At 37.3% G+C, this 24,006-nt stretch overlaps 1 protein-coding gene across 1 annotated transcript; it reads left to right on the forward strand.

Annotated features, from left to right (window-relative positions):
- Nucleotides 1–526: 526 nt before the first annotated feature.
- On the forward strand, nt 527–22,405 carry LOC136267768 (leucine-rich repeat serine/threonine-protein kinase 1-like). The gene is made up of 22 exons (XM_066062935.1): nt 527–803; nt 3,348–3,421; nt 5,663–5,701; nt 5,746–5,899; nt 5,949–6,008; nt 6,059–6,125; nt 6,237–7,718; nt 7,771–7,940; nt 7,994–8,094; nt 8,147–8,263; nt 8,318–8,564; nt 8,616–8,763; nt 11,420–11,532; nt 11,613–11,738; nt 15,627–16,954; nt 17,127–17,237; nt 17,282–17,551; nt 17,671–17,982; nt 18,031–18,159; nt 18,815–19,111; nt 21,230–21,905; nt 21,957–22,405. Exons 1-22 carry the CDS (start codon nt 638–640, stop codon nt 22,304–22,306), a joined length of 6,537 nt encoding a protein of 2,178 aa, XP_065919007.1. The 5' UTR covers nt 527–637; the 3' UTR covers nt 22,307–22,405.
- Nucleotides 22,406–24,006: the final 1,601 nt, after the last annotated feature.

The following is a 24,006-nucleotide window of genomic DNA, read 5'->3' on the forward strand; positions in this document are numbered from 1 at the left end:
TTGTTACGGTAGTACCTCAAGTAGCTCAAACTAGATCTACTGATACAGCAGCACTGAGATTCTATTAATAATATTGACAAGAATTCACTCCCCGCTACTCTATTCAGATTTAAACTACTGTATTCTAGTAACTAACAAATATCACTGTTGATGTATGTGTTATGATTGCCAGTTTATTGTTGTTTTTTGGGGTTAGTCCCCTGGACGTGTTAGACACTTGTCTGTCCAGTAACACAAATAAATGAGGGATGCCCCCAGAGCCCCTAGTTTCTTCGCACACCCCTCATCACACCACACAAAAGGCCAGTCTGGCTTTTCGTTTAATATATTTTTACTGTGTATATCTGCACAATAGATCTAGCTGCAAGTTGAAACAAAGTGACTGACCAAAAATGTCTTCTATATATAGCTAGATTTAGCTTGATGAAAAAGGTGGACCTTTTTCATCTTAAGAGCCCAAAAAAAATTTCATTCCGTTGCCATGGAGCCTATTTTATTTATTTAGCTAATTCGTGCATAACGAGATTCATAACTCGTCACGGTACATTCAAGGCAACTACAAAAAAGTGGTATCTGATAATGTGTGGATTTCAGGCTGGAGTAGACGGGCTGTAATGCAAAATTCAACTTAAATGGCATGGAGAAACAAGATTTTCTCATTGCTGCGATCATGGACAACCGCGAGTTCCTCGAGGAATGGTTGGTAGACGATGACAATACAAACATGACATTTTTGAACGAAGTGCTTCTAAAAGCCGCTGAGTATGGAAGTTTTTCCGTCGTAGAACTGCTGTCTGCACTTGGTAAGATCATAGAGATAGTATATTCTACGTACTAATATACTATCTATGGTAAGATTATGCATGTACTGGCCGAGTGGAGGGTTCGTGCACTCATACATCAACACCACAGGGTGGGGCCTATGGTCTACTCTAATTGCGTCCAAATGGTTATAATTAACGTGCTCAAGTCGTCTAAGGGCCTGTCATGCGAATGTACAAGTCCCATCGGGGGGGCGCTTATAATCGATAGTCGCCACCCCCTAGGAAGCTAAATATTTCGGGGGGCTAAATTTTCGAGGTTGAGCAATGTGAAGTTTTTGTGGACTTCAAACAACCCCAAAATGTATTAGACATGGAGATTATTATTATTAGCACTTTACAGTGGCCAGTACTGAAGGTCTGACAGCAACATGTGCTGCAGCCTTAGGATTACCTAACCTAATTTCAAGGAATTAGACCTAATGACTTGACTTAATCTATTTCAAGGATAATTATTTTTGCTGTTATTAACCCCAAAACCTCACAGGAAATCAGCAAAAAAATTAAATACCAGTACAGTAGGGTAATGGCATGAGAGCCCTAAACAGGAAAAATGGAATTTTTCTGAGAAATACATTTTAGCCAACCAGATGATTGATGATTAAAAGTGTCAGGAGTAGTGTGGTTTGGCTCCATTGCAAGTTTGGTAAAGAAATTTAACAGATCAGTTGAACCTTTATGTCTTCCTCTCAAGAAATGTATGGTTGAATTTAATATTGTGTGAAACGTTTAAATGAAAAGATTTTGAAATGTTTTTAGCGGGTCAAGGAGTACTAGCGACAAATCCAAGTTTCAAGAACTATAATTCCATCCTAGAGTTCTTAAACATTTTTGAGGGCACAATTCAACATGTACATCTCAGATTTGTTGAACTCTTTGAAATATTTTATCCTGCAAGGGCAGGACTCCAATTTATTCTGTGCTTGATAAATGTCAAGAAATTTACATATAGGTCAAATTATTGTCAATCACACTCACTCATAATAATTATGGTGTCATTAATCAATGTAAATTGGTTTGCAGCCACAAGTCCTTATATAGTAATTGCCAGGGATGTGCCTATTATACTAGCAGGCGCTGGCAAATAACAAGCAATCAAGTTTTCGTTTTTGTCTCCTATGCACAGCAAGTAGCTTCCAAAGTGGTCACAAAGCTTGTTGTTACAATAGTTAGAACTGTTTTAGACCTTGAATCACAGAAATAAAATACCATTGCTTCTCTTTAGCCTAAGATGTGTGATGATGTAACAAACTATTGAGAAATATATGGGATGGCTGCCCTACATGAATTTTGAGGTTTTAAGGAGTTGAGTATGGTATGAATGGTCAGGTAATAGTAAAACTTTTTGTAAGGACTAAATTTTAATTCTGGTTTGAGTTATCAAATGATGTAGTTACTTACTCACAATTGAGTAGTGTATATGTCAGGTAGTGATGCACCGATACCACTTTTCCGATACCGATACATTTGAGGCCGGAAATGGCCGATACCGATACCGATACTTTGCCCCACAGACATTTCTCCCCAGAAACAGCTAGTGATTTAGCTTACTAAACTCATTTGCTAATCTCATCAACTGCAGTTTGCTGGTTTTGTGGCTATCAATTGTGCGAAGATAATAGTTTATGGCTTCAATGAATCTTATTTCGTGGCTTACTTCAGTTTCCGTACTAATAATGCTAGTAGCTGGCTTTTTTTAAGGAATTCATGGCTTATATCAACTTTTCCTCAACTCTGTTCGATTCGCTATGTACGCCACCATCTTGATAAGTAATAAAAAGACGTCATTTAAAGTATCGGTTAGTATCGGGCATTTATAGCTTTACCGATACAAGTCTGATACATCACTAATGTCTGGTATGTATTGCCAAAAAATTAAGAATTTACGTAACAGTTGTAGCTGAGTACATCAGTGATGGAGCCAGACCGACGAGCACTCTTACCCAATGTTTCACCCCATGCAACTAAATACCACAACATACGAGTCCATCCTCAGTGATACATTTGTATAAAAGTTGCTTCAAAAAGTACATAAATGTATATATAGCTAGCTAATATACTGCTGTCCCTGCTGCTTGTCTCTCTATAGTCTAGCTAGCTATTGCAAATGATATAGAAGCTAACACATGAAAACACCTCCTTGTCTTGTTCTCTTTTAACTCATCTGTGTTTGTTGTTTTAGTATACTAAAACATAGTAAGCCAATTTTATTTTAGTAAACTGAATAACTAAACTAAAACCAAAATTAAAACTGACTTGAATACTACTGAAACTAAACTATTTCTAAACTAAAACCACATATCCTTTTTAGGATCATGTTCCAGTCTCAGTTGATCTAGCACTGAGGGAGGGATGTCCTTTCTTTTAAAAAAAAAAAGAAATAATGATAGCCTAGTGAGGAGTTGTCAATTTACAAGCCTATATGCTTGTGTACAATTAAGTGTTTGCATATTCCCCCCTCACCTCAATGGAATTTTGTTTTTATAAGCTCTATATCATTAGTCTGCTTAATTTTTTGTGTTGTAGAATGTGTGAATGTAAATGAGCAGCTGCAAGTGAGAGAAGATGCTTCTCATTCAGATCTCAAGAAAGATGGATGGGTATGGACTGTGTGCATGTGTATCTGAATGAGGATATGCTGTATGTCTTGTATGATGGTGTGTACATACGTCAGTGTAGTGTGTGTGTAGTATAGTGTGTGTGGTGTGGTGAAGCGTGTGTGTAGTGAGTGTGTGTGTGTAGTGAGTGTGTGTGTGTGTGTGTGTAGTGTAATGTAGTATAGTGTGTGTGGTGTAGTGTGTGTGTAGTATAGTGTGCGTGTAGTGTAGTGTGTGTGTAGTGTAGTGTGTGTGTAATATAGTGTGTGTGGTGTAGTGTAGTGTAGTGTGTGTGTGTGTAGTGTAGTGTGTGTGTGTAGTATAGTGTGTGTGGTGTAGTGTAGTGTGTGTGTAGTATAGTGTGTGTAGTATAGTGTGTAGTGTAGTGTGTGTGTGTAGTGTAGTGTGTGTGTAGTGTAGTGTAGTGTAGTGTGTGTGTAGTGTAGTGTGTGTGTAGTGTAGTGTCACAGTGTAGTGTGTGTGTAGTGTAGTGTGTGTAGTGTAGTGTGTGTGTAGTATAGTGTGTGTAGTGTAGTGTGGTGTAGTGTGTGTGTAGTATAGTGTGTGTGGTGTAGTGTGTGTGTAGTGTAGTGTCACAGTGTAGTGTAGTGTAGTCACTGTAGTGTGTGTGTGTGTGTGTGTGTGTGTGTGTGTGCGTAGTAGAGGTGCAACAATATATTGATATATCGCGTATCGTATCATTTTAAGACAATATCAATGTATCGATACAAAGTCAAACTGTATCAATATATTGCGTATCGTGATATATCGACATATCGTGGCTTGTTAACATGGCTGACAATCAAATTATTGGTTAAACTGAGTAGTATGTAATGTTTCTCGAAGAAAATTAGCTCACTTATTTCTCTTAAAAAAACAAAAAAAAAAACATTTAAAAACAACATAGACCATTGCTTAGACTCCACTTTGTATCGTGCATTATATCACTGTATCGGGATACACCAGAGGCAATATATCGATACGTCTACACACTGTATCGTTGCATCTCTAGTGTGTAGTGTGTGTGTAGTGTAGTGTGTGTGTGTGTAGTGTGGTGTAGTGTAGTGTGTGTGTAGTGCGTGTGTAGTGTAGCGGTGTAGTGTAGCGGTGTAGTGTTTTTCTAGTATACTAGAACTAGAAATAAAAGTAGTTTTAGTACAGCTTTTTATTTTTAGTTCTAGGAACTAGAACTAAACTATAATTCCATTAAAATATATTTTAAAAACTGGAACTATACTAGAAAAGTGTTGTTATTAAGTTTTGAACAAGAACTAAACTAAAATTAATAGCTTTATAGTACCAATGTGTAGTGTAGTATGTGTAGTGTACGTTTAGTGTAGTGAGTGTGTAGTGTAGTGTAGTGTAGTGTAGTGTAGTGTAGTGCGTGTGTAGTGTAGTTAGTGTGTGTGTGTAGTGTAGTGTAGTGCAGCAGGGGCGGATCTAGGGGGGTTTCTGAGGTTTCCAGAAACTGGTCAAGTGTATTCAGGTAATCAAAATTTTATTTTATAGTTACTTGCAATTGTACAAAAGTTCAGATCGAAATACTCTAATAGAGCAGTCAACTACTCCAATAGAACAGCCACATTTTGTATTTCTCTTAAGAACTGTAAGTAGCTAGCTAGCTACTTTATTTAACTGTGCCAACACAGTAAAAAATAGTCCAAAATCTTATAACAGGGTGTTAAAATCTGAAAATCTTCTTGAGTATGCCCCAAGACCCCCAGAACAACATCCATGTCTGTCATGCTTCAAATTTGCTCCGTCCCTCAACTCTTTAGTCTGCACCTGATACTGTACCAGAAGCAAGCACAATTAAGCAGTCTACATTATACCTAACATAATTATATTTTTAAACTGTCAATATTGCTACCAGATTCAATTTCAAATTACACAACAAAAAATCTTTTGGAAAATCTCCCCCCCCAGATTTAAATTTGCGTATAGCAAAAGTTTGGAAACCAGTCACCAAAATTCCTGGGGCCGCCGCCCTTGGTGTAGTGTGTGTGGTGTAGTGTGTATGTGTATGTGTGTAGTATAGTGTAGTGTGTGTAGTATAGTGTGTGTAGTATAGTGTGTGTAGTATAGTGTGTGTAGTATAGTGTGTGTAGTATAGTGTGTATAGTGTAGTGTGTAGTAGTGTAGTGTGTGTAGTATAGTGTAGTGTAGTAGTGTAGTGCAGTGTAGTAATTTAGTGTAGTGTAGTGTGTAGTAGTGACATGTATGAAATATCAATTCTCTTGACAGACTGCATTACACTTTGCCGTAAATGGCTATGAAAAAGAGGTATGGTAGATTTTGGCAATAATAGGCTATAACATGTGTCACAGGCAGTAGATATGACAAAACAGGAGAATGATTTGATGTTGACTATTTTTGAACTGGTAAAAAATGGTGCAAACCCTACTATCAAGTCCGCCTGTGGCCAACAGCCCAAACATTTAGCCTTGATTGTTGGATTTGAGTTAGGAATCCTATTGCTTGGTATGGCAAGTAATAGCACAAAGACAAATTTATTTTCATTCATTTATAGATTTATGTGAGAGGGCTTGGATAAGTGAGCATCAAGATGGTGACGCAAACGAAACTTCTGGTATAGACAAACATTTTTATCATGTTGTTTATCTTTGTCTACATTTTCAGTTGTGGAAATCAAATGGCTGATTAAAGCAAAAAAGTTGCCACAGCTTTACAAAAAGCTTGCTTGTTGGTATGTACACTGTTTCTGTAATAGAATGTGTTTTAACGGTACCACTCCTTTACTTTGTGAACAAATGTTCTCAACGTTACACCATAGTGCTTTTAATTACTTTTATTGTAGGTCTTTTAAAACTGGCAAATGTCAGATATTCAAGTGGATTTTGAAGTTAGTTAATGACCCAAAAATCACCCAATACTGTTTAAAAATAACTGAAGACGATGGAATCTTGGGGTCATTGTATCATTCAGCTGCTTCAGCCGATAGCCCTGCTGCTTTGGAGCTACTTCTGAAATACTGCAGCCCAGCTAAAATTATAAACATTAGACATACAGTCGATGGTAATAATTCTGTTACTCCACTGTCCCTTATACTCTCTCATGGACATGTAAAACACATCAAATTGTTGATTGACTACAACCTGAATCATGCTAATACCCAACACCTTGTAGAAATCAATTTGTCTGACACAAAAGTTGAAGAATTCTCACTGAGCGTGTTACATTTTTCTTCTGTTGAAACTCTCATCCTTGACAACACTGGCTTAAAGGCCTTAAAAAGGGATGGGATACTACCCATGCCCGACATAAAAAAATTGCAACTAGAAGACTTCTGTGCAAGCCACAATCAGCTAACTGAGTTACCTTCGGATTTGTTTACCTTTCCAAAATTGAAGAAGTTGAATGTTTCTTATAATCAAATAGACAATCTGCCTGATAATTGGTGGCAAGGGCCTGTACTGGAGTGCCTCAATGTATCACACAATGTTCTTGAGGAACTGCCATTGTCAGACAGTTTGGAACAAGAAGATGAAGAGCCTGACTTGAACCGTCATAGTCTGTGTGGCAGGTCAGAACTGGTGTTCAATGATCTACCTAAAATCCCTACACACTATGGTGTAACAACCCAGGAAAATTTTTTCTCCCCATTACAAAAGCTTATGCTGAATAACAACCATATACGAACTTTTCCAACATACTTGTCTTGCTGCGTGCCATTGCTACAGACCCTAGATCTATCCTACAATTGGTTGACAAAGGTTGCTTCAATCAACGAGATTCCACTTTCACTTGAAAGCCTCAATGTTAGTCACAACCACTTGGGAGCAGAAGATTGTACAATCTTTTCTGTTTCTTTTGAAAGAAGACCATGTGCAGCTGTGCTTTTCCATGAAGATAAACATTACAAGTGTCACCATCGCAGTCACACAACACTGCCAGTACTTCATGCCCTCTATTTGAACAACAATGAAGATTTGAAGGAGTTTTTTGTGCACAGCAAACTGCCCACTGTCGACGCAGATGCAATTTTTTTGCCAGGCAAAGACATAAAAATTCATCTCTTCTTTCCACACTTGTATCGACTCGATGTGAGTTACTGCAGTCTTACTGAACTGCCTAAATATTTCAGTAGAATGAATTTACTCAGTGAACTAAAGATCAGTGGAAATACAAATCTTAAAATTGCTGCTGAAATATGTCTGCTTCGAAAGATGTTTGTATTTGAGTACAAAGACATCAACGATGACGAAATTGTGCCGAAACTTAATCAATTCCAGACTGTCAAAGATAAATTAGAATTTTTAAATCCATTGTATGGAGACAAGTATGTATATAGTGTTTATTTTCTTGTGTTACCTCAAATTTGATTTTGACAGGAAAGATTGCTTTCCACCTACAGTCAAACTTGTGTTTCTTGGCACCAAAGGTCAAGGGAGATCAACACTTTTGAGTTACCTCAAGCTAACCAAATTGAGTCCAGCATCATCATGTGCATCAAACCAGTCCTTGTTTTATCTTGATTTGGATGCAAAACCACAGATAGCAAGTATGTGTGTTTAATGTACTATGTGGAACATTGTATTTGTTTTGATGTTACAGAGTCTGGAAGTTTGAACATTGACTTGTGGAATTGTGACTATACTGACAGCCACAAATTGCACAAAACAATTTCATTTTGTATATGGGATTTTTCTGGAGATGTAAGTAATTTTATATAATTGTTTAACTTTAAAAATGGTACCTATTTACTAGAAAACATGCATTCAACAATGTTTCTTTACTCCTTCTGCTATCTATGTGATCTGCTTCAAAGCCACAGATGGTGTCCGAGGTGTTGTTGAATTAGAGGACTGGCTTTTAGCCATTAAAGTAATCACATACATCTATTGGTATCTGTTACAATGACTTGTTTAATAACAACAGGCTAGGGCTCCAATGTCTAAGGTTGTGATTGTAGCAACTCACAATGACCAACTGTCTAAAAAGAGTAAAGAACAAGACAGTATTAATGAAGCAATTGAGCGGCTGTATAAGAGAAAATCTACAGTGTACCCTGAGATAAGTTCAGTGAAGTTTGTGGAATGTCATGAAGGAAAGAAGGATTTTAGTGACATCAGTACACTTACTCACACCTTATCCCACATAGCCACAAAGATACAGGCTTCTGCTAGTATGTCTGTAATTTGTGCATTTATTTTCATTAAAATTATTATGTTTTTAGCTCATCGAGTAGGACTGAGGGTGAAGCTGATGCAGCGATATGTTCCCAAAGGCTTTCTTGATTTGCAAGAACAATTTGTGGCTCAGTGGATTGCAAACAGTGACAGACGTAAGGAAGGAGCTCACATTCTTACCTGGGGTGAACTAAAGTAATTATTATGTGGTGGTATGTGTACGTTTGTTTGTGGTGTAGTTTGTGACTTTTGCTATCTTCTTGTGATGGGCCTAGTAATACCACATGTTGGTAGCGTGGCTATTGGTAGTGCAATCTCTGACGATGCGTTGGAAACCAGACAGCTTCATGCTTGCCAACAAGAGGGCTTATGTTATGCACACACATCATGCATTGTGATGCAGGACATTACAATGCAGAAGTGGATGCTTTTGTTTCCAGGCCAGGTCACAGACACTGCTATAGAACAGAAGGCTTGTAGTTTGGTTACTAAGGATCCTTTGGCTAAGTGGGTGTTACCAGGGTTGGGGTGGAAAATCCTTGGATAAGTTGTTAAGAAGGTATGTGTGTGTGTGTGTTATATGCACCTTACAAGTACACCAAAAATTGAAAATTTTCAATTAGAGTAGGGACCATAGCACATCGATAAAAAGTGCTGAAACAAGTTGGAGTGGTGCACGATATTAAATCACAGTAAAACAATAAGAAATGTTATATCCCTATTGTGCTTAAGAAGAGCATGGTAGGGATATAATACTTTTTATTGTGATGTGATTTAATATTGTGCACCACTCCAACTTGTTTCAGCACTTTTTATCGATGTGCTATGGTCCCTACTCTAGATAAAAATTCCAATTTTTGGGGGGCAATTGGAAACAGTGGAAATGGAAACCAGAATTGGAAATGGAAAACGGAAATGGTTAAATTGTCATAAATGTAACCTAGAGTAAAACCCTTGTATAGTGACCACCTCTTAAAGACCACCTCTTAAAGACCACCTTCTTATAAAGACCACCTCTGTACAAAGACCACTTTGTAATTACTGTAGATCTCCAAGATGGCTAAGGCATACTGACCCACTTCATGGTCACCTGTTAAAAGACCACCCTCTTTACATAGACCACCTCTCCACATTGTAATAATACCTAGGTTTCAAACATCTGTTTCATAACTTATCAAAAAAGCAAGATCAGCTAAAAAATAATATACTCTTAAGGTCATCATCTCTTTATGAGACCTCATTTTTGGTTAATAACTATAGCCACATTTTAGTTGCATGGACTAAGAAGTTGACATATTCTGGTACAAACTAAGCAATAATGGTAGATGACTTGAGTGAAGTGTAGACCAAAATATGGGAGATGACATTGACCTCTTTCTATGAGTCATGAAATACATGTTTGAAGCTTATCAAATATTACCATGGTCTTTATAAAACATGACCATGAAGTGACCTTACCTATCTTTAGAACCTAATTACAATGTAGTTTTTTATATAGAAGTAGTCTTCATACAGAGGTGGTCTTTAAAAGTAACACTAAGTGAGGTTTTACCCTAGGACCGTAAGAGCCTAGCTGTCTTGATAATGTCATAGAATAGATGCTTGGAATCTTAGTTATTATTACGTGAGAGGTGCATGGTCTTTGTAAAGAGGGTGGTCTGAAATGAAATGGTCTTTTAAGTCAGCTATCTTTGAGATTTAATTACAATGTGGTCTTTATAAGAAGGTGGTCTTTAAGAGGTGGCCACTAAACAAGGGTTTCACTCCAGGGTACGTTTGTATGATGATTTGACCATTTCCGTTTTCCATTTCCACTTTCCGTTTCTGGTTTCCGTTTCCACTGTGTCCAATTGCCCATTTTTTTGTGTACTTGTTTGTTAACTTTTTTAAATAAAATAAAATTGACTGGTGAACCCATGTATATACTGCATCAAAAGAAAGAAACGATGCCGCACCCCCAGCCATCAATTATCATCTGAAAAGTGAAGTACAGTGAAACCTCGTTAATAGGTCCACCTTTGGGGCCCACAATAAGTGGCCCTATTAGTGAGGTAGCCTTATTAATGAAAACCTCAGTAATCCAGCCATAAACAAAGTGGCCTTATTAAAGTAATGTAATATGTAATATTATTATAGTTGCTTTATTTTATGGGTAATATGTAACTGTAACTAAATAGTTCAGTTGCAAGTAATATGTAGCTAGTTACTTTTAAAAAGTAACCTGCCCAACACTGTCAGCTATGTTCAACCTGTTTAACAGCATTACGAATCAAGAACTGTTCGAAAAGCATCCCTGCAATCAAAGTAGCCACTATGAAAAATACAAATGATTTCCATTACAAAGCCAGGGAAGTCATCACATGCTACCGCCAAATCGACACCTTTCGCTATCAGCCAAGATGAATTGGACACAAAGGAGGACACTGGAAAGTCCATGAAGAATGTATTATACATACTGTGGTATGCCAAAGGGCATGAAGCAACATCAAACAGTGAAAAATTCAAGCCCGTAGCCCTAGCCATTATATTGAGGTATATATGCTTGTCTGAAGGAATAAGTCAGTCAGGCAGTCAGTCAAGCAGTCAGTCAGTAGAAAATTCTGTTTAATAATTTCTTTTTAAAATTCCGTAGCAACTTGTTGAAAGCGTTTCGGGTCAATCTGAAAGCTTGTTTGAGCTTAATTTACCTACCCAATACTGCCCCATCACCATCAGGGTAAATTGAGGCTGGTATTTTGGGTGATTTTTTGTGGGCCACGCCTACACCTTTGTGGTCCCTACTATACAGTACTATCGTACTGTATGATAAGTTATTAATTAGACTGTTATATATATATATATATACTTCTAGGAAAATACTTAAAGAGAGGCTAATGTACTTAGTACCATCAACAGTACATTTTATGGATGAAACGTTTATGACTGAGATCATCAAAGATGCAGTGACTCACCTCATTATTACTGGTACGTAGTATAATGGATGACATTTTGCACTTGCCATTTGATAGTTTCACAGCTCTGCTTGTTCATTTGTTTACTTACAGGCACACTGATTCATTACAACTCACCAGGATTGAGTGATCTGTACTTTGTTGATCCTCCATGGCTTTATGATTTACTATCTTCAGTTTTAACGACCAAGTATTGTATATCTGAAGATTGGGACCAAGGTATATACATGTATTATATAGGTAGATTATTGTAGTGATGCCACTCACTGCATTATTAATCGAAAAATATATCAAACATTACATATCATATTTCTATGATGGTTTTTAATGGAAGCACTTTGGTTGGTGCTAGGGGGGACCCTACTAAGCACTACAGTACTACCATGTGACAACCTGTATCAACATTCTGCCACAGAAGCATCGGAAGAGTAGTTAGTATAATGGTTAGCAGGTTGGTTTTGGAACTTACGGCATATAGGACAGCCATGAACAAGGTTCACCATACAGACACTATGGCTTTTCGCAGTATTTTAGTGACTGACTTGTAACTTTTCTAGAACCTCTGGTTTAAGCAGTGCAGATACAGAATTAGATGAATATTGAGGATCATTGTCGAAACACTTGTTGTGAAATACCATTTTGACTTAAGGTGGCAAAATATTTCTTCAAAAGTCTCATTTCTCAGCTTTCTGATTTCAATAAACTAGTTTAATGCTAACAAGTATCAAGAGTCCATAATAATTCTTTATTATGGACTCTTACAAGTATGTAGTTGCTTTCCATTTAAATAAGTCAGTATGCTAGCTACCTCAGATCATGTTACATGTCTCTTGTCTGGCCACTCATCTCTGTAGTATTTCATGAGTTGTTGACAAGATTCATCCTTGAGTTTGATTTGTTTGATCTGATGGATGCATTGATGTGAATTCTCACATACCAAATTGACATAAGCTGTAACTTCATGGTTGAATTGTTCATCTCCAAAAAAAGTCATAAATTGGTACTCAGCTGGTATAAAGCATTGACAAATTCTTTTCCTAGCTGGCACATCAGAGATTGTGAAACAAAATCGCATCAATCGTATCTTAAATCTCTGATTATGGATAAGGTAAATTGTCAAAATATTTGTAACTCAACAGTGAAATGAAGGGTTTATGAACATGAAAAGTTTTACCAAGCAAATAAGGGTCACTGAATTGTTCACAGGACCAAGTAATAGTTAGCACTTCTTTATCAATATGTCCGTACTTTTGCTCAGTAGGTGTAAGTGCCCTTGCAACTGCTCCAGAAGGTTGTTTCTGAATTAGTACTGATACAATTGTATCATGGTCTGAACTGTACAATGCTAGGACTGGGCGAAACTTAGAACTTTCTTCACTGCAGTAAACGCTTGGTCTTGTTGCTCTCCCCATATCCTTTAAGCTGAGCAGGTCACAAAGGGGTTTGGGGAATTCTACTAAATTAGGAGTAAGTTTACCCTTTAGTATTCAAAAGTGGAAGTGGTTCCAAATGGATGTCATTTAAAACAAAATCTTCCAAACGGAGTGATGAATGTGGTGATTCTTTCTGTAATGTAACCCAGAATTTGTATCGAGTTTGGAGAATATCTTTGCTTCATCAAATTGTTCAACAGATAGTATGGGGTGCCATTCCCTCTGGACACTTTCATTTTAACCTGTTTCTTTCAAGGTTTGGACCAATGAATTTTCACTTCATTTCCATAAATGGTCACCCCATAGGGGTGTGACATTAATGGTTTGGCAAAAATTGTTCGTGTAATTGAAATATCTGAAGCGAAAAAACCCAATTTTTTTGTATAAATTTAACAAATTATTCATGTTACGAAATGAACATAAAAGATAAGTGAATAAGATAAATCTAATAGTATTAATTATTATTAATGGTTCTGAAAAAGACCAATGTCTTATATAACCATACAAATAAAAATTACATAATTATAAATCTACTGTCTCTCCAATAAATGTCTAGTAATGTTGGAAGGTAATGTTCCAATAAATGTCTAGTAATGTAAAATGTTGGAAGGGTGTTCCAGTCATTGATTATTCTGTTAGTGAAAAATTTAATCTAGTGTTGATGTTGGCCCTTTCCTTATCTAACTTCAAACCATTAGATCTTGTGGTGTTACAACTTATGGTAAAAAGATCTTGATGTGGTACTTCAACTAAGCCCCTGATAATTTTATAAGCAGTTGTCATATCCATTCGTTTTCTCCTGTAGTAAAGGGAAGGTAAGCTTAAAACCTGTAATCTTTCCTCGTGAGTCAACCTACTCAAATCTGGAACCATCTTGGTAGCACGTCTTTGCACTGCTTCTAATGCTCTAATGTCCTTCAATAGGTAAGGATTCCAGGTTATAGATGCATAATCCAAGTGGGGTCTAACAAGGCTGATGTACAATATACAAAATGCTGTTGGGGTGAGGTGAAGAAAGGTGCACTTGATTATTCCAACCATTCTGTTTGCCTTCATGATGGAAAGGTTGATATGCTTTGAAAATTTGAGATTACTTGAAAAGGTGATGCCTAAATCTTGTTCTTCACTACATTCATGAATCTCTATGTCGTCAGAGTCACCCCCTGTGTAGCTACCACCACTTGGAGAACCATCTGAAGAACTTAGTGACAGATACTTGCACTTGGGGATGTTTAAAGATCCCTGCCAAGTTGTTAATTTAAAAATGTAGGGATCCATGCAATAAACAGTAGTGAAACAAGAGATGAATGATGGTATTGCAGCATAGCTCAGTGGGAAGTCCCTACTTTGGCATCGAACAAAATAATTGCTATAGCTAATGTGCCAAAGTAGGGACTTTCCCACAACAATTCCATCATTTATCTCTTTTTTCACTACTTCTTTATTGCATGGATCCCTACTTCATTTTTAAATTAACTATTTTTTTAAATACTAGTTTGTTCAGTTTTTTGTTGTAACACAGCTAGCTACAATGAACATATGACTGTTCTATTACAATATCATACATGACTGTTGTATTAGAGTGACTTTTGTATTAAAATATATCTTGAGTCAGCCAAGAGGTATGCAGAGGTCATCTTGTTTACTGTTAAGTAAAAACCTAGATTGTTAAGAGGTGTGGTCTTTGTACTCTATGACTATTAGTCCACCTAGGTCTTTGATTAATGAGCGTGGTCACGAACTTATCACGAATGGGATCCCAATCACGAAGTTACAGATATCTAGTTAGTGTATCTCAAGTCAGCCAAGGGGTATGCAGCTAGCTAGACCAATGAGGGGTGAGGTCATCTTGTTTACTGTTAAGTAAATAGCCAGATTGTTAAGAGGTGTGGTCTCTGTACTTTATCGCTATTGGTCCACTACTTTATCACTATTAGTCCACCTAGATCTTTAATGATTGATGGGCGTGGCCATGAACCTATCACGAATGGGATCCCAATTGCCAAGGTGCATATATCTAGTATATCTCTTATAGTAGCACCGCTGGGACTGAAGTACTTCTAAAATACAGCTCTGAAATAATTCTGTGGCACCTAAATATGCTGCTGAAAGATAGTGTTGATACAGAAAATTAATGCCTCAATATGGTTTCATTGAATGAAGAAAAAGACAAGCAGCCTGATTAAAGAAAAGACAAGGCGCAGAGGGCCTACACTCGTCAGAACCACAAAAGGCACATCCCACTGATGAGTTTATTGTTGTGGCGTAAAATGGTAGCCGTGCACTCCCTCGTTTGGTCTCTAGCCTCGCGACTGTGGTCAGTGAGGCAGCGAGACTAAAATTTGAGTTTAAGCGATTTTTAAAAAATTCTATATCCAGCCACTTATTAATATTTTCTTGTTTTTAATGCTGTATTTGATGTTCGATGGACTAATATTCCGTAAAGGTGATTTTCATTGTGCAAGATGTCTCTAGGATGATTTTTGAAGGCGGAAATGGAACACTTCACTGAAATTAAGGCATAAAGAGCAAAAATACATGAAACATTTTTACCTTAATTTTTCTGTATTATTCACACTTGTTTGTTGCATACCAACGCCAGCTTTCTGCATTTAGATGCTATATGGTATGTATAAGCCACTATATATAAATATTCTAATATTTTTACATACAGGTGGAAAGCGAAATGGAAAATTGGATATGATTCAATTAGAGCAAATTTTGTTAGAACGTGGATTACTTCCGGAGTATGTCGGTTTGTTTATTAAGTTGCTGTGTAATTTTGAAATTGCTGTACCCCTTGATGCCAATACACTGCTCATTCCTTCTCTTATTGATGGAGAAGCTAATAAACATTCCCAAGCGGTTGTCAAATACATTTTCCCACGTAAGGATGTGAAGAAACATTTGAGTAAAGATATAAATATTCAGGGTTCTACTTTTAAAAGAATGCCAGTAATTACTGGAAAAATCCACACAAGTAAACAACTGATGTTGCATCCCACTGGAGTATGCTATCGTAGAATAGTCCTATTACACCATATTCCAATTAGTTTCTGGCCACGGTTGCTAGCCAGGTGTCTATCATCTGCCAGTTTTTTTTACAAGATTATTCTAGGCAACTGTGTCCCGGACATGCCTTTCCAACGACTAGCCAATCCAGGAGATGTTGTTATTGGTCATATACCTTGTCAATGGTTCTACTGGAAAAATGGAATAATGCTGGATTTTGATAATAGAACTCTACTGTTTGTCAGTAACCTTATTAATCCAAATGTGGTTGATGAAAATGGAAACAGGCAGGCATCAAGCCCCACTGTGGAAAAGATCAGAAAGATGGGACTTTGCACTACAGGCAAAGACTGGCAACAGAGTTTTTCAATGTTCAACAATGGATTTGAAATTAATGTTCCTGACTACATGTTGGAGTCGCGCTCAACCAATCCTCGAGGCCCAAAACGTGTTTCAAGTCTATTGAGTGTACAAATTATGAATCATGTTTTAGAGATAACTGATGAAGTATTAAGGGAATGGTTTGAAGGTGACTCAGGGTTGTACTCTGATGACAGTACAGTCATCCATCAGTTTATTCCTTGTCCACATTGTTTTGGAGATGAAAAGACCCCTGAAGAAAAGCAGATTAAAGAAGAAGACAACTTTAATATTGAACTCAATGAGATACCTGTGGATATTTCACCTAGTTCTAATTTACGTCGAAGAGCTGTAACAATTGCTGGTACCTCCCCAGTAATGGAGGTGAAAGTTCCTAACTCACTGTCAAACAAGGCTCTCAGCTGCCCAGAAGAACAAACAGATTTATTTAAGGGATTTTGTGATCGTAAACGTAGAAACGGCATGCAAAGAAATATCTCATGGAACCTAGGAACAGATGCATCAGCTGGATTCACCTTTAAGCATTGCATACTGGCAACAGATAATGTAGGTGATATCATGTGCCCTTTTCATGATGCACTGAAATTGTCAGATCTTATTCCTGATGTGGTAAGATGTTTTTTCATAGATGTACACAAATTGACCTGTACATATTATGCACACATGCATTCAAGTACATGCATGCACACATACACATACATACACATACATACACAAACACACACACATACACACACGCACATATACACACATGCACTGGTATTAATATACCACATCACAGATGTTCAGGGACATGTTGCACTCCACAATTGATAAGAGTGCTCTCAGAGGCAAGCACAAGCTACTTGGGCAAGGAGGCTTTGGAACAGTGTACCGAGTAAAGTTTTATAAGGTACAAACCCTACAGCTTATGTTTTGTAATATTTTTAATTGTAGGAGGAGACTGGTACTTTTGAGAATGTGGTGGTTAAAATCCCTAATAACAAAGAAGACATGGTTGATAGCTATGCAAATATTCGCCTGGAGTTGAACAAGCTTTGCTATTCCACTCACAAGTACATAGTACAGTTCATTGGGATTACTATGGACCCTTTGAGCTTTGTGATGGAGTATGCCCCACTGGGTAGTTTTAGGAAGATACTGAAAGTCTATAGAGAAGCAAAATGTAGTTTATGTCCAGTATCAATATTGCTGAGTATTCAACAGGTGTGTAGTATGGACTGGATGTGTGTGTGTCTGTGTTGTCTGTGTGCGTGTCTGTGTTTGTGTGCTGTGCTGTGTTGTGTTGTGTTGTGTGTGTGACAATGTAAATGTTTGGTTTATAGATATCATATGCTTTGGATTTCCTCCATCAAGAAAAGAGCATTGTGCACTTTGATCTTAAGCCAGACAATGTGTTGGTGTTTCAATTTCCACCACATACACATCAGTGCTATGTGCAGGGGAGACCCATGAAATCAGTTTCATGTGTCTACTGCAAGGAGAGCAGTGATAACCCTGGAGTTTTGGTCAAACTGGCCGACCTTGGAATATCAGCAGTCATTGGCCCAGGAGGGTTTAGTAGGAAGCAGGCCACCCCTGGTCATACTGCACCTGAAGCTCTCAAACACTTGGGGAAAGAGCAAATGACAGAAAAAGTTAGTTAATGGAATGTTGTAGAACCTGTACATTGTCTGTGCATTTAGGTTGACATATTTTCACTGGGTGTGTCACTGTATGAGTTGATGACACTTCGGGAACTTCCACCAGATAGTGGCACTTTGTTGTTTGATGAGGAAATAAAGGAGGGCAGGAGACCACAATTCATATCAGTGGTAAGAAGTTATGTAGTACGTGTATGTGCATGTACAGTGTGTAGTATGTGTGTATGTCATTGTGCGTGTGTGATGTACGTACATAGAAAAATTGGCAGGGACGTTTAATCTGGTGATTTGGTGAATTTAAAATATACCACCAAATTAAAATGACATCAAACAAAATCTATCTCAAATAATTATTCACAGTGTGCTAAAATGGGAGAAGTATTGAACAACAGTTCTACTATCAATTATTAATGCAGCAAAGCAATATGGAGTGTCAAAATTTATTTACAGCACGGGTTATCATGCATGTGATTGGCATGCCTTCTATCCCAACAAGGTTCCTGACTCTGTTCCAAACACGAGTATTTCTCCCAAGTTGGGGTCGATCATCTATCATCATACACTTGGATGAAGGAAATCTCAAACTATAATGTGTATTCATGCCAGTTATAAACCAGGATCACTAATGTATAATTTTGTAAAACGTGCATGTGCTGCTTAAAGGATTTGCCGAATTTAAATGACAAGTATTTGTCCTAAAACACAATATTTTTGACTCACCAATATTTCCACTTAGACAGTATGTGTGTATACTGTATGTAATTGTAGTGTGTTTGTGTGCACTCCAGGTAGATGCAGTCATAATGTTAGTTTGTTGTATTTTTAGGACCCCAAATATCCACAGATTTTATATGACTGTTTGGTTAGCTGTTGGGCTCAGAAGTACTTCAATCGACCAAGTGCTGAGGAACTGACAAAACATATGCAGCTAGACAACCTATCACTTGTCAACTCATACAGTCTTGGTGACCTTCAAGTTACTGATGTGTTGGCAGTGACAGCAGAAGATGGCAATACATCACTTTGGATTGCAAGCAATCTCATCCGCCAGAATATAGAAGAACATGTATTATCTGTGTATACTGTAGTTGATTCTGAAAGTGGTCCCAGTTTTAAAATGGATGTAAGTTTGTTGTAGTGTGTTGTCACGTAAGTGTATAATATATACAGTGTATATAATATTATATATATATGCATTCAAGTAGGATTGTGCAATAGTGTGTCTTGCATTGTTCTTTTCTTTGATGCAGCATTATAGAAGTTCACAATGGAGACTTATGTTCGTTAGTAAACAAGGATATGGAAATTAGAATTTTATAGTAAAATGCTCTCAACCCTTTAGATACTGCGAAGCACCAGTATGTTTTAAGACGTGTGTTTACCACAAAATCCTATTGATGCAATAGTGCATTTTTGTTGATTACTGTATTAAAGACTCTTGGGCCTAAAATCAATGCAACAACAGTATGAATACACACACACACACACACACACACACACACACACACACACACACACACACACACACACACGCACACACACACACACACCACTTCTATTTTGCTTCTCAAGTCATGGTAAATATAAATGCTATTAAAACAACCACTACCATTTTGTTCCTTAAATCATGGCAAATAAAAATGGTATTAAAATATAGCCTTGGAATTGATCTGTCTCCTAAAGCAGCATTTGCACTATGGTACTGCTCAAATGCAATGTCGTCTCGTGAGCGATTAAAAAAACATGCTAATTAAGGGGTGTGGCACCCACATTTCACTCGCAAGTATTCATCTCAAATGAAATGGGATGAATACTCACAAGCAAAACAGGTGCCACGCTTTTCAATTAACGAGTTTTTTAATTGCTCGCACTCTTGCAGGACAACATTGCATTTGAGCAGTACTGTATTGATACACCACAGAATAAGTGCACACCTTTAGAAAATAATTGTCAATTACTGGTAGTCCAAATAAAAAAAAAAACAGTATAAGGGTCCTGTTTTGGGATAACTGGACTAGTGCGCATCTATTATGTAATAGTGCAAATGTTCCATTTAAAATAAGTGAGTCTTTGAGTTGCAAAATATTCTTTGATAATACAGAAAAGTGCTATGTGTACATCAATGGAGACAGGTAGAGTTGACTGTTGGTAGGATGTGGCATGGTGGACATGAGATTGAGACACATGCGCAGCAAAAATGGAACACATCATGGGAAAACCAGTTGTGCACTGTAACTTAACTATATAGAGTAGTTCTTTGGAGTGTAAGGCATCTTTGTAGAGAGTTATTTAGAATTACATTTTTTCATTAAAGCTTAGGTAAACATAAGCAACATAATAGCATACACAGCAGCACTGAAACCAGGTCACCACTACTAACCCATAGCAATCCGAGTCAGACCTGGATTTGACACAGATTAATAAAAAAACCAAGGCATGCGACAAGAGCTACATTTTGGGCACTCCACTAGCGTATTTCAACAAGTAGCTATAACAGGTAACTAACAGTGGGCTTGGACGTGGTTCATAGACAGCAAAACTTGTCTAATATAAATAAGTGTGGCTTGTTGCATACCCACAAACCCAACATTGCATTCAGACAATATCATATTCCCGATAAGTGGGTGTGGCTCACAGAAGCTTTCTTTCTGCAGGACTAAAATATTTGCTCAAATAATCACTGCGTTTTTATGATTTGTACACCAAACATTAATTGATTAGTGGGTGTGGCTCATGTAAGCATGCAGACAGCAGATATAGATTCATGCACGTGCATACCTACAGACTGCAACACACCTACTGATAGACGAGGCTTCACTTATGCTACAGACAGTAACACATAATCCCTATAAGTGGGCGTGGTTCATGGAAGGACTATGCGTATATAACACACTCCAACTAATTACTGTATTTCACCCGTGATCCAATCGAGGTCTGACGACCTGGATAATTTATAACGTAGGTCAGTCCCAGATTCCCAGACAAAATGTGACCCAGATGATGTGGATGATCCCACCCGGTTTCAATGCTGATACAGCATACGTAGTTAAGCTCCTTAGAGTATTATATATACGTAAGTAGTTTTGATGTACCTGTACAAACATGATTCAGCCAGTAGTCACTGAGAGAATTTGGTGATGAATGAGAATTCATGTATAGAAATATAAATAGCAATAAGCTAGCTTATATATGTAATATATATATTTAACAATGTTTCACTGAAATCTATTTCCAATGTTAGGTTTATCGCACAACACTGAAGAGTTGTATTCAGTCACTTTGTCAAGTTGATGAAAAATATGTTTGGATTGCTTGTGAAGATGATAGCGTTGCTATTTGCCTGATAGAGACATTTAGCATATTGAAATACTGTTCATTTAAGGAGCTAAAGGAGCATGGCCAATCTTTGCGTGGCATGCTCACTATTGCTGACAGTCTGGTTGTACTGGGATACTACCATGGAATGTTAGCTTTTATTGAGAACAATGACTCTCTTCTTGATACTGAAGGGAATTCAATGATATACTCCATCATGTCTGGTATCCAAACTACATGCTTGGTAAATATTGGGTGCTTGAATACATTAGAGTCTTTTGAGAAAGATGGAGGTCAACAAGTTATATGGTGTGGCTGTGACAAGGGTATCATTTATGTGGTGGAATCACTTTCCACTTGGAGAGAAACTTTCAAAGACCATCAAATGAAAGACCTTACAAAGACACCTCTGAAGGTCGACTCAGTCTCTGACAAGCTTGATTCTAAACTAGACATTGTTCAGTTGAAGTCTGTGTCTTCTGCATCCATGGGGAAGGTTGTAGTGTATGCTCTACATGGAGACTGTGATAACAGTACTTCTGTGATTAGCTGTTGGTTTACTGACCAGACGTTACATAGAATTATCAACTTACAAAACCCAGGTATATATTATTTTAAACATTACAAAATTTGCTAACTGTGTCTCTTTTTAGCTATCACTATACTACCCCAGTCAACTGGTGTTTACGTTGTTGAGTATGATGGAAAACTTTATATTTTTGATTCAGATGGAGACAGGACTCCTTTGCCAGGCTATCACAATCCTTTGCCAGGCTATCACAACAGTACAACAGTGTATCTGACCTCCATGCATGCAAGTATCACTTTGAATGGCTTTGTATCCAGTATAGGCCACCAACAGGATCCTTCAACAAATAATATTCAATGTAGAATGTTGATCAGTGTTGGAAGGGGTTGTGATGGTCCTTTACAGCAGCATTCACAACCAAGTACCACCAAATTGGACTCTACCTATGCCATTTTACACAGTATACCATTATAAAAGAACTTGGATAATTGTGTGATTTTGCTTCTAGAGTTGTGCATTGATACTGAATATTGTATATATTTTAAAACATTTTATCTTTCTGCTTTTATCGTCCTTCAGTGCTACCTACAGATCTGGTGTATCAGCAAGACTAAGGTGTAAATTGGATAGAAGTACAGATGCTACTGGCGGTTTCTTGTGAAGCTAAATAGCAAAGCATGCAATTATGTAGATTATGCATTTTTACTTGTGCTATCCATGTACATCTTTCAGTCTGGGCTGCTCAAAGACTTTAGTAGGCTCATAGTGAAATATGAAAGTGGGGCTCTACAGTTTTACAAAAGTGCCCCCCAACAGTTTGGGAAAATTGCCTCAGTTTCATGGGTGGAGCTCTACTTTCAGTTACACCCTGCATTACAAATACATTAATGGATATAGGCACATGCAAAGACCTGCCTATTGTACATATGCTAGCATAATTCTGAAGTATTAACCATAATAGTCAGAATAATGATGTTGCAGTCTATGAATTGCATGTTTACACATATCATTGATTCTAGATATGATCTTTATGTCACTAACACAGGCAACAATTGCATGCAATAACTTTACTTTTGGTCACAAGCTATATATATATTAACCTGTAAATTTATTAGCAAAGCATTTATCATATAATATGCATTGAATTTTGCACAATGTGTAAAACTATGCTATAACGTGTCTATTCTTGTAACCGGGGATGTAGTCATGTCTGTTACTTTTGCCAAACAACTCAAGTCCATGCATCATATCAGATTATATACTGCAACATAATAATGATTTCAAACAGCGAACATGAACAATTGCATGCACATTAATGAGGATGTACACTTATGCGATACTCACAATGTGCATGCATTTAGCTGTTCAGAATGAGCTTGTATTACCAAGTCTTAAAAACATTTTATTATAACAGGTCTTGGTATACAACTGTAATTGTGCATACAACACCATTACACCGTGTTACTAGGGCCATTTTTCGGCACTACATAAGCTACCAAATTGTGACTTTTACAATCATGACCCTGTAATCTGATTGCCAGCAATCTCTAATACGAGGATTTAGAATGAAACGTCTTATCTGACTGCATTATATGTACATGTACACTGGTTGATTCTGAAAGTGGGGCCAGATTTAGTTAAGTATATAGAGTGCAGTTATACAAGTATTATAATAGAGACTAAATCTACTTTCTGTTCAAACATGGTACATCTACAACGATGCATGTAATAACTGGTGACCGAAAGTTGATATATCTGACAACCCAGTCTGGTCACCTCATACCCGTAAAGATATTGAACAAGCGCAAGATTTATAACAGGTAACTATTCCTGCTTCAGTGGTGTAACTAATATGCTTTCAGATCTTAACATCCCCATTTTTGAACGTAGAAGGGAAGTATCTAGTATCATCCTGAACAACCTTCCTATCCATCTTTAACAGCAGTAATTTTTTCAGCAAATTGAGCTGTACATTATTTAATAAACAGCTAGAACTTATTAACATTGGACCTCATTCACAGCTTGTTGCCAGATAGTTAACACTTATTCTTGGCTTTATTTTTGCTGTACAACACTGAAGAGTTGTAGCTATAAACTCACTGTATATACCAAGTTGGCAACAGACATGCTTGGCTTGTTAAAGATGGCATCATAGCTACTGGTACTGCCAGAGG

Source organism: Dysidea avara, chromosome 9 (assembly GCF_963678975.1).
Source record: "Dysidea avara chromosome 9, odDysAvar1.4, whole genome shotgun sequence".
NCBI classification, from domain to species: Eukaryota; Metazoa; Porifera; class Demospongiae; order Dictyoceratida; family Dysideidae; genus Dysidea; species Dysidea avara.

Bases quoted from the DNA above. Each gene is read 5' to 3' on its own strand.
- LOC136267768 (XM_066062935.1), top strand. From the start codon at position 638: ATGGAGAAACAAGATTTTCTCATTGCTGCGATCATGGACAACCGCGAG. The intron at 8,565-8,615 runs GTATGTCTGTAA...TTATGTTTTTAG, and splicing joins AAAGATACAGGCTTCTGCTA to CTCATCGAGTAGGACTGAGG. The intron at 17,238-17,281 runs GTACAAACCCTA...TTTTAATTGTAG, and splicing joins ACCGAGTAAAGTTTTATAAG to GAGGAGACTGGTACTTTTGA.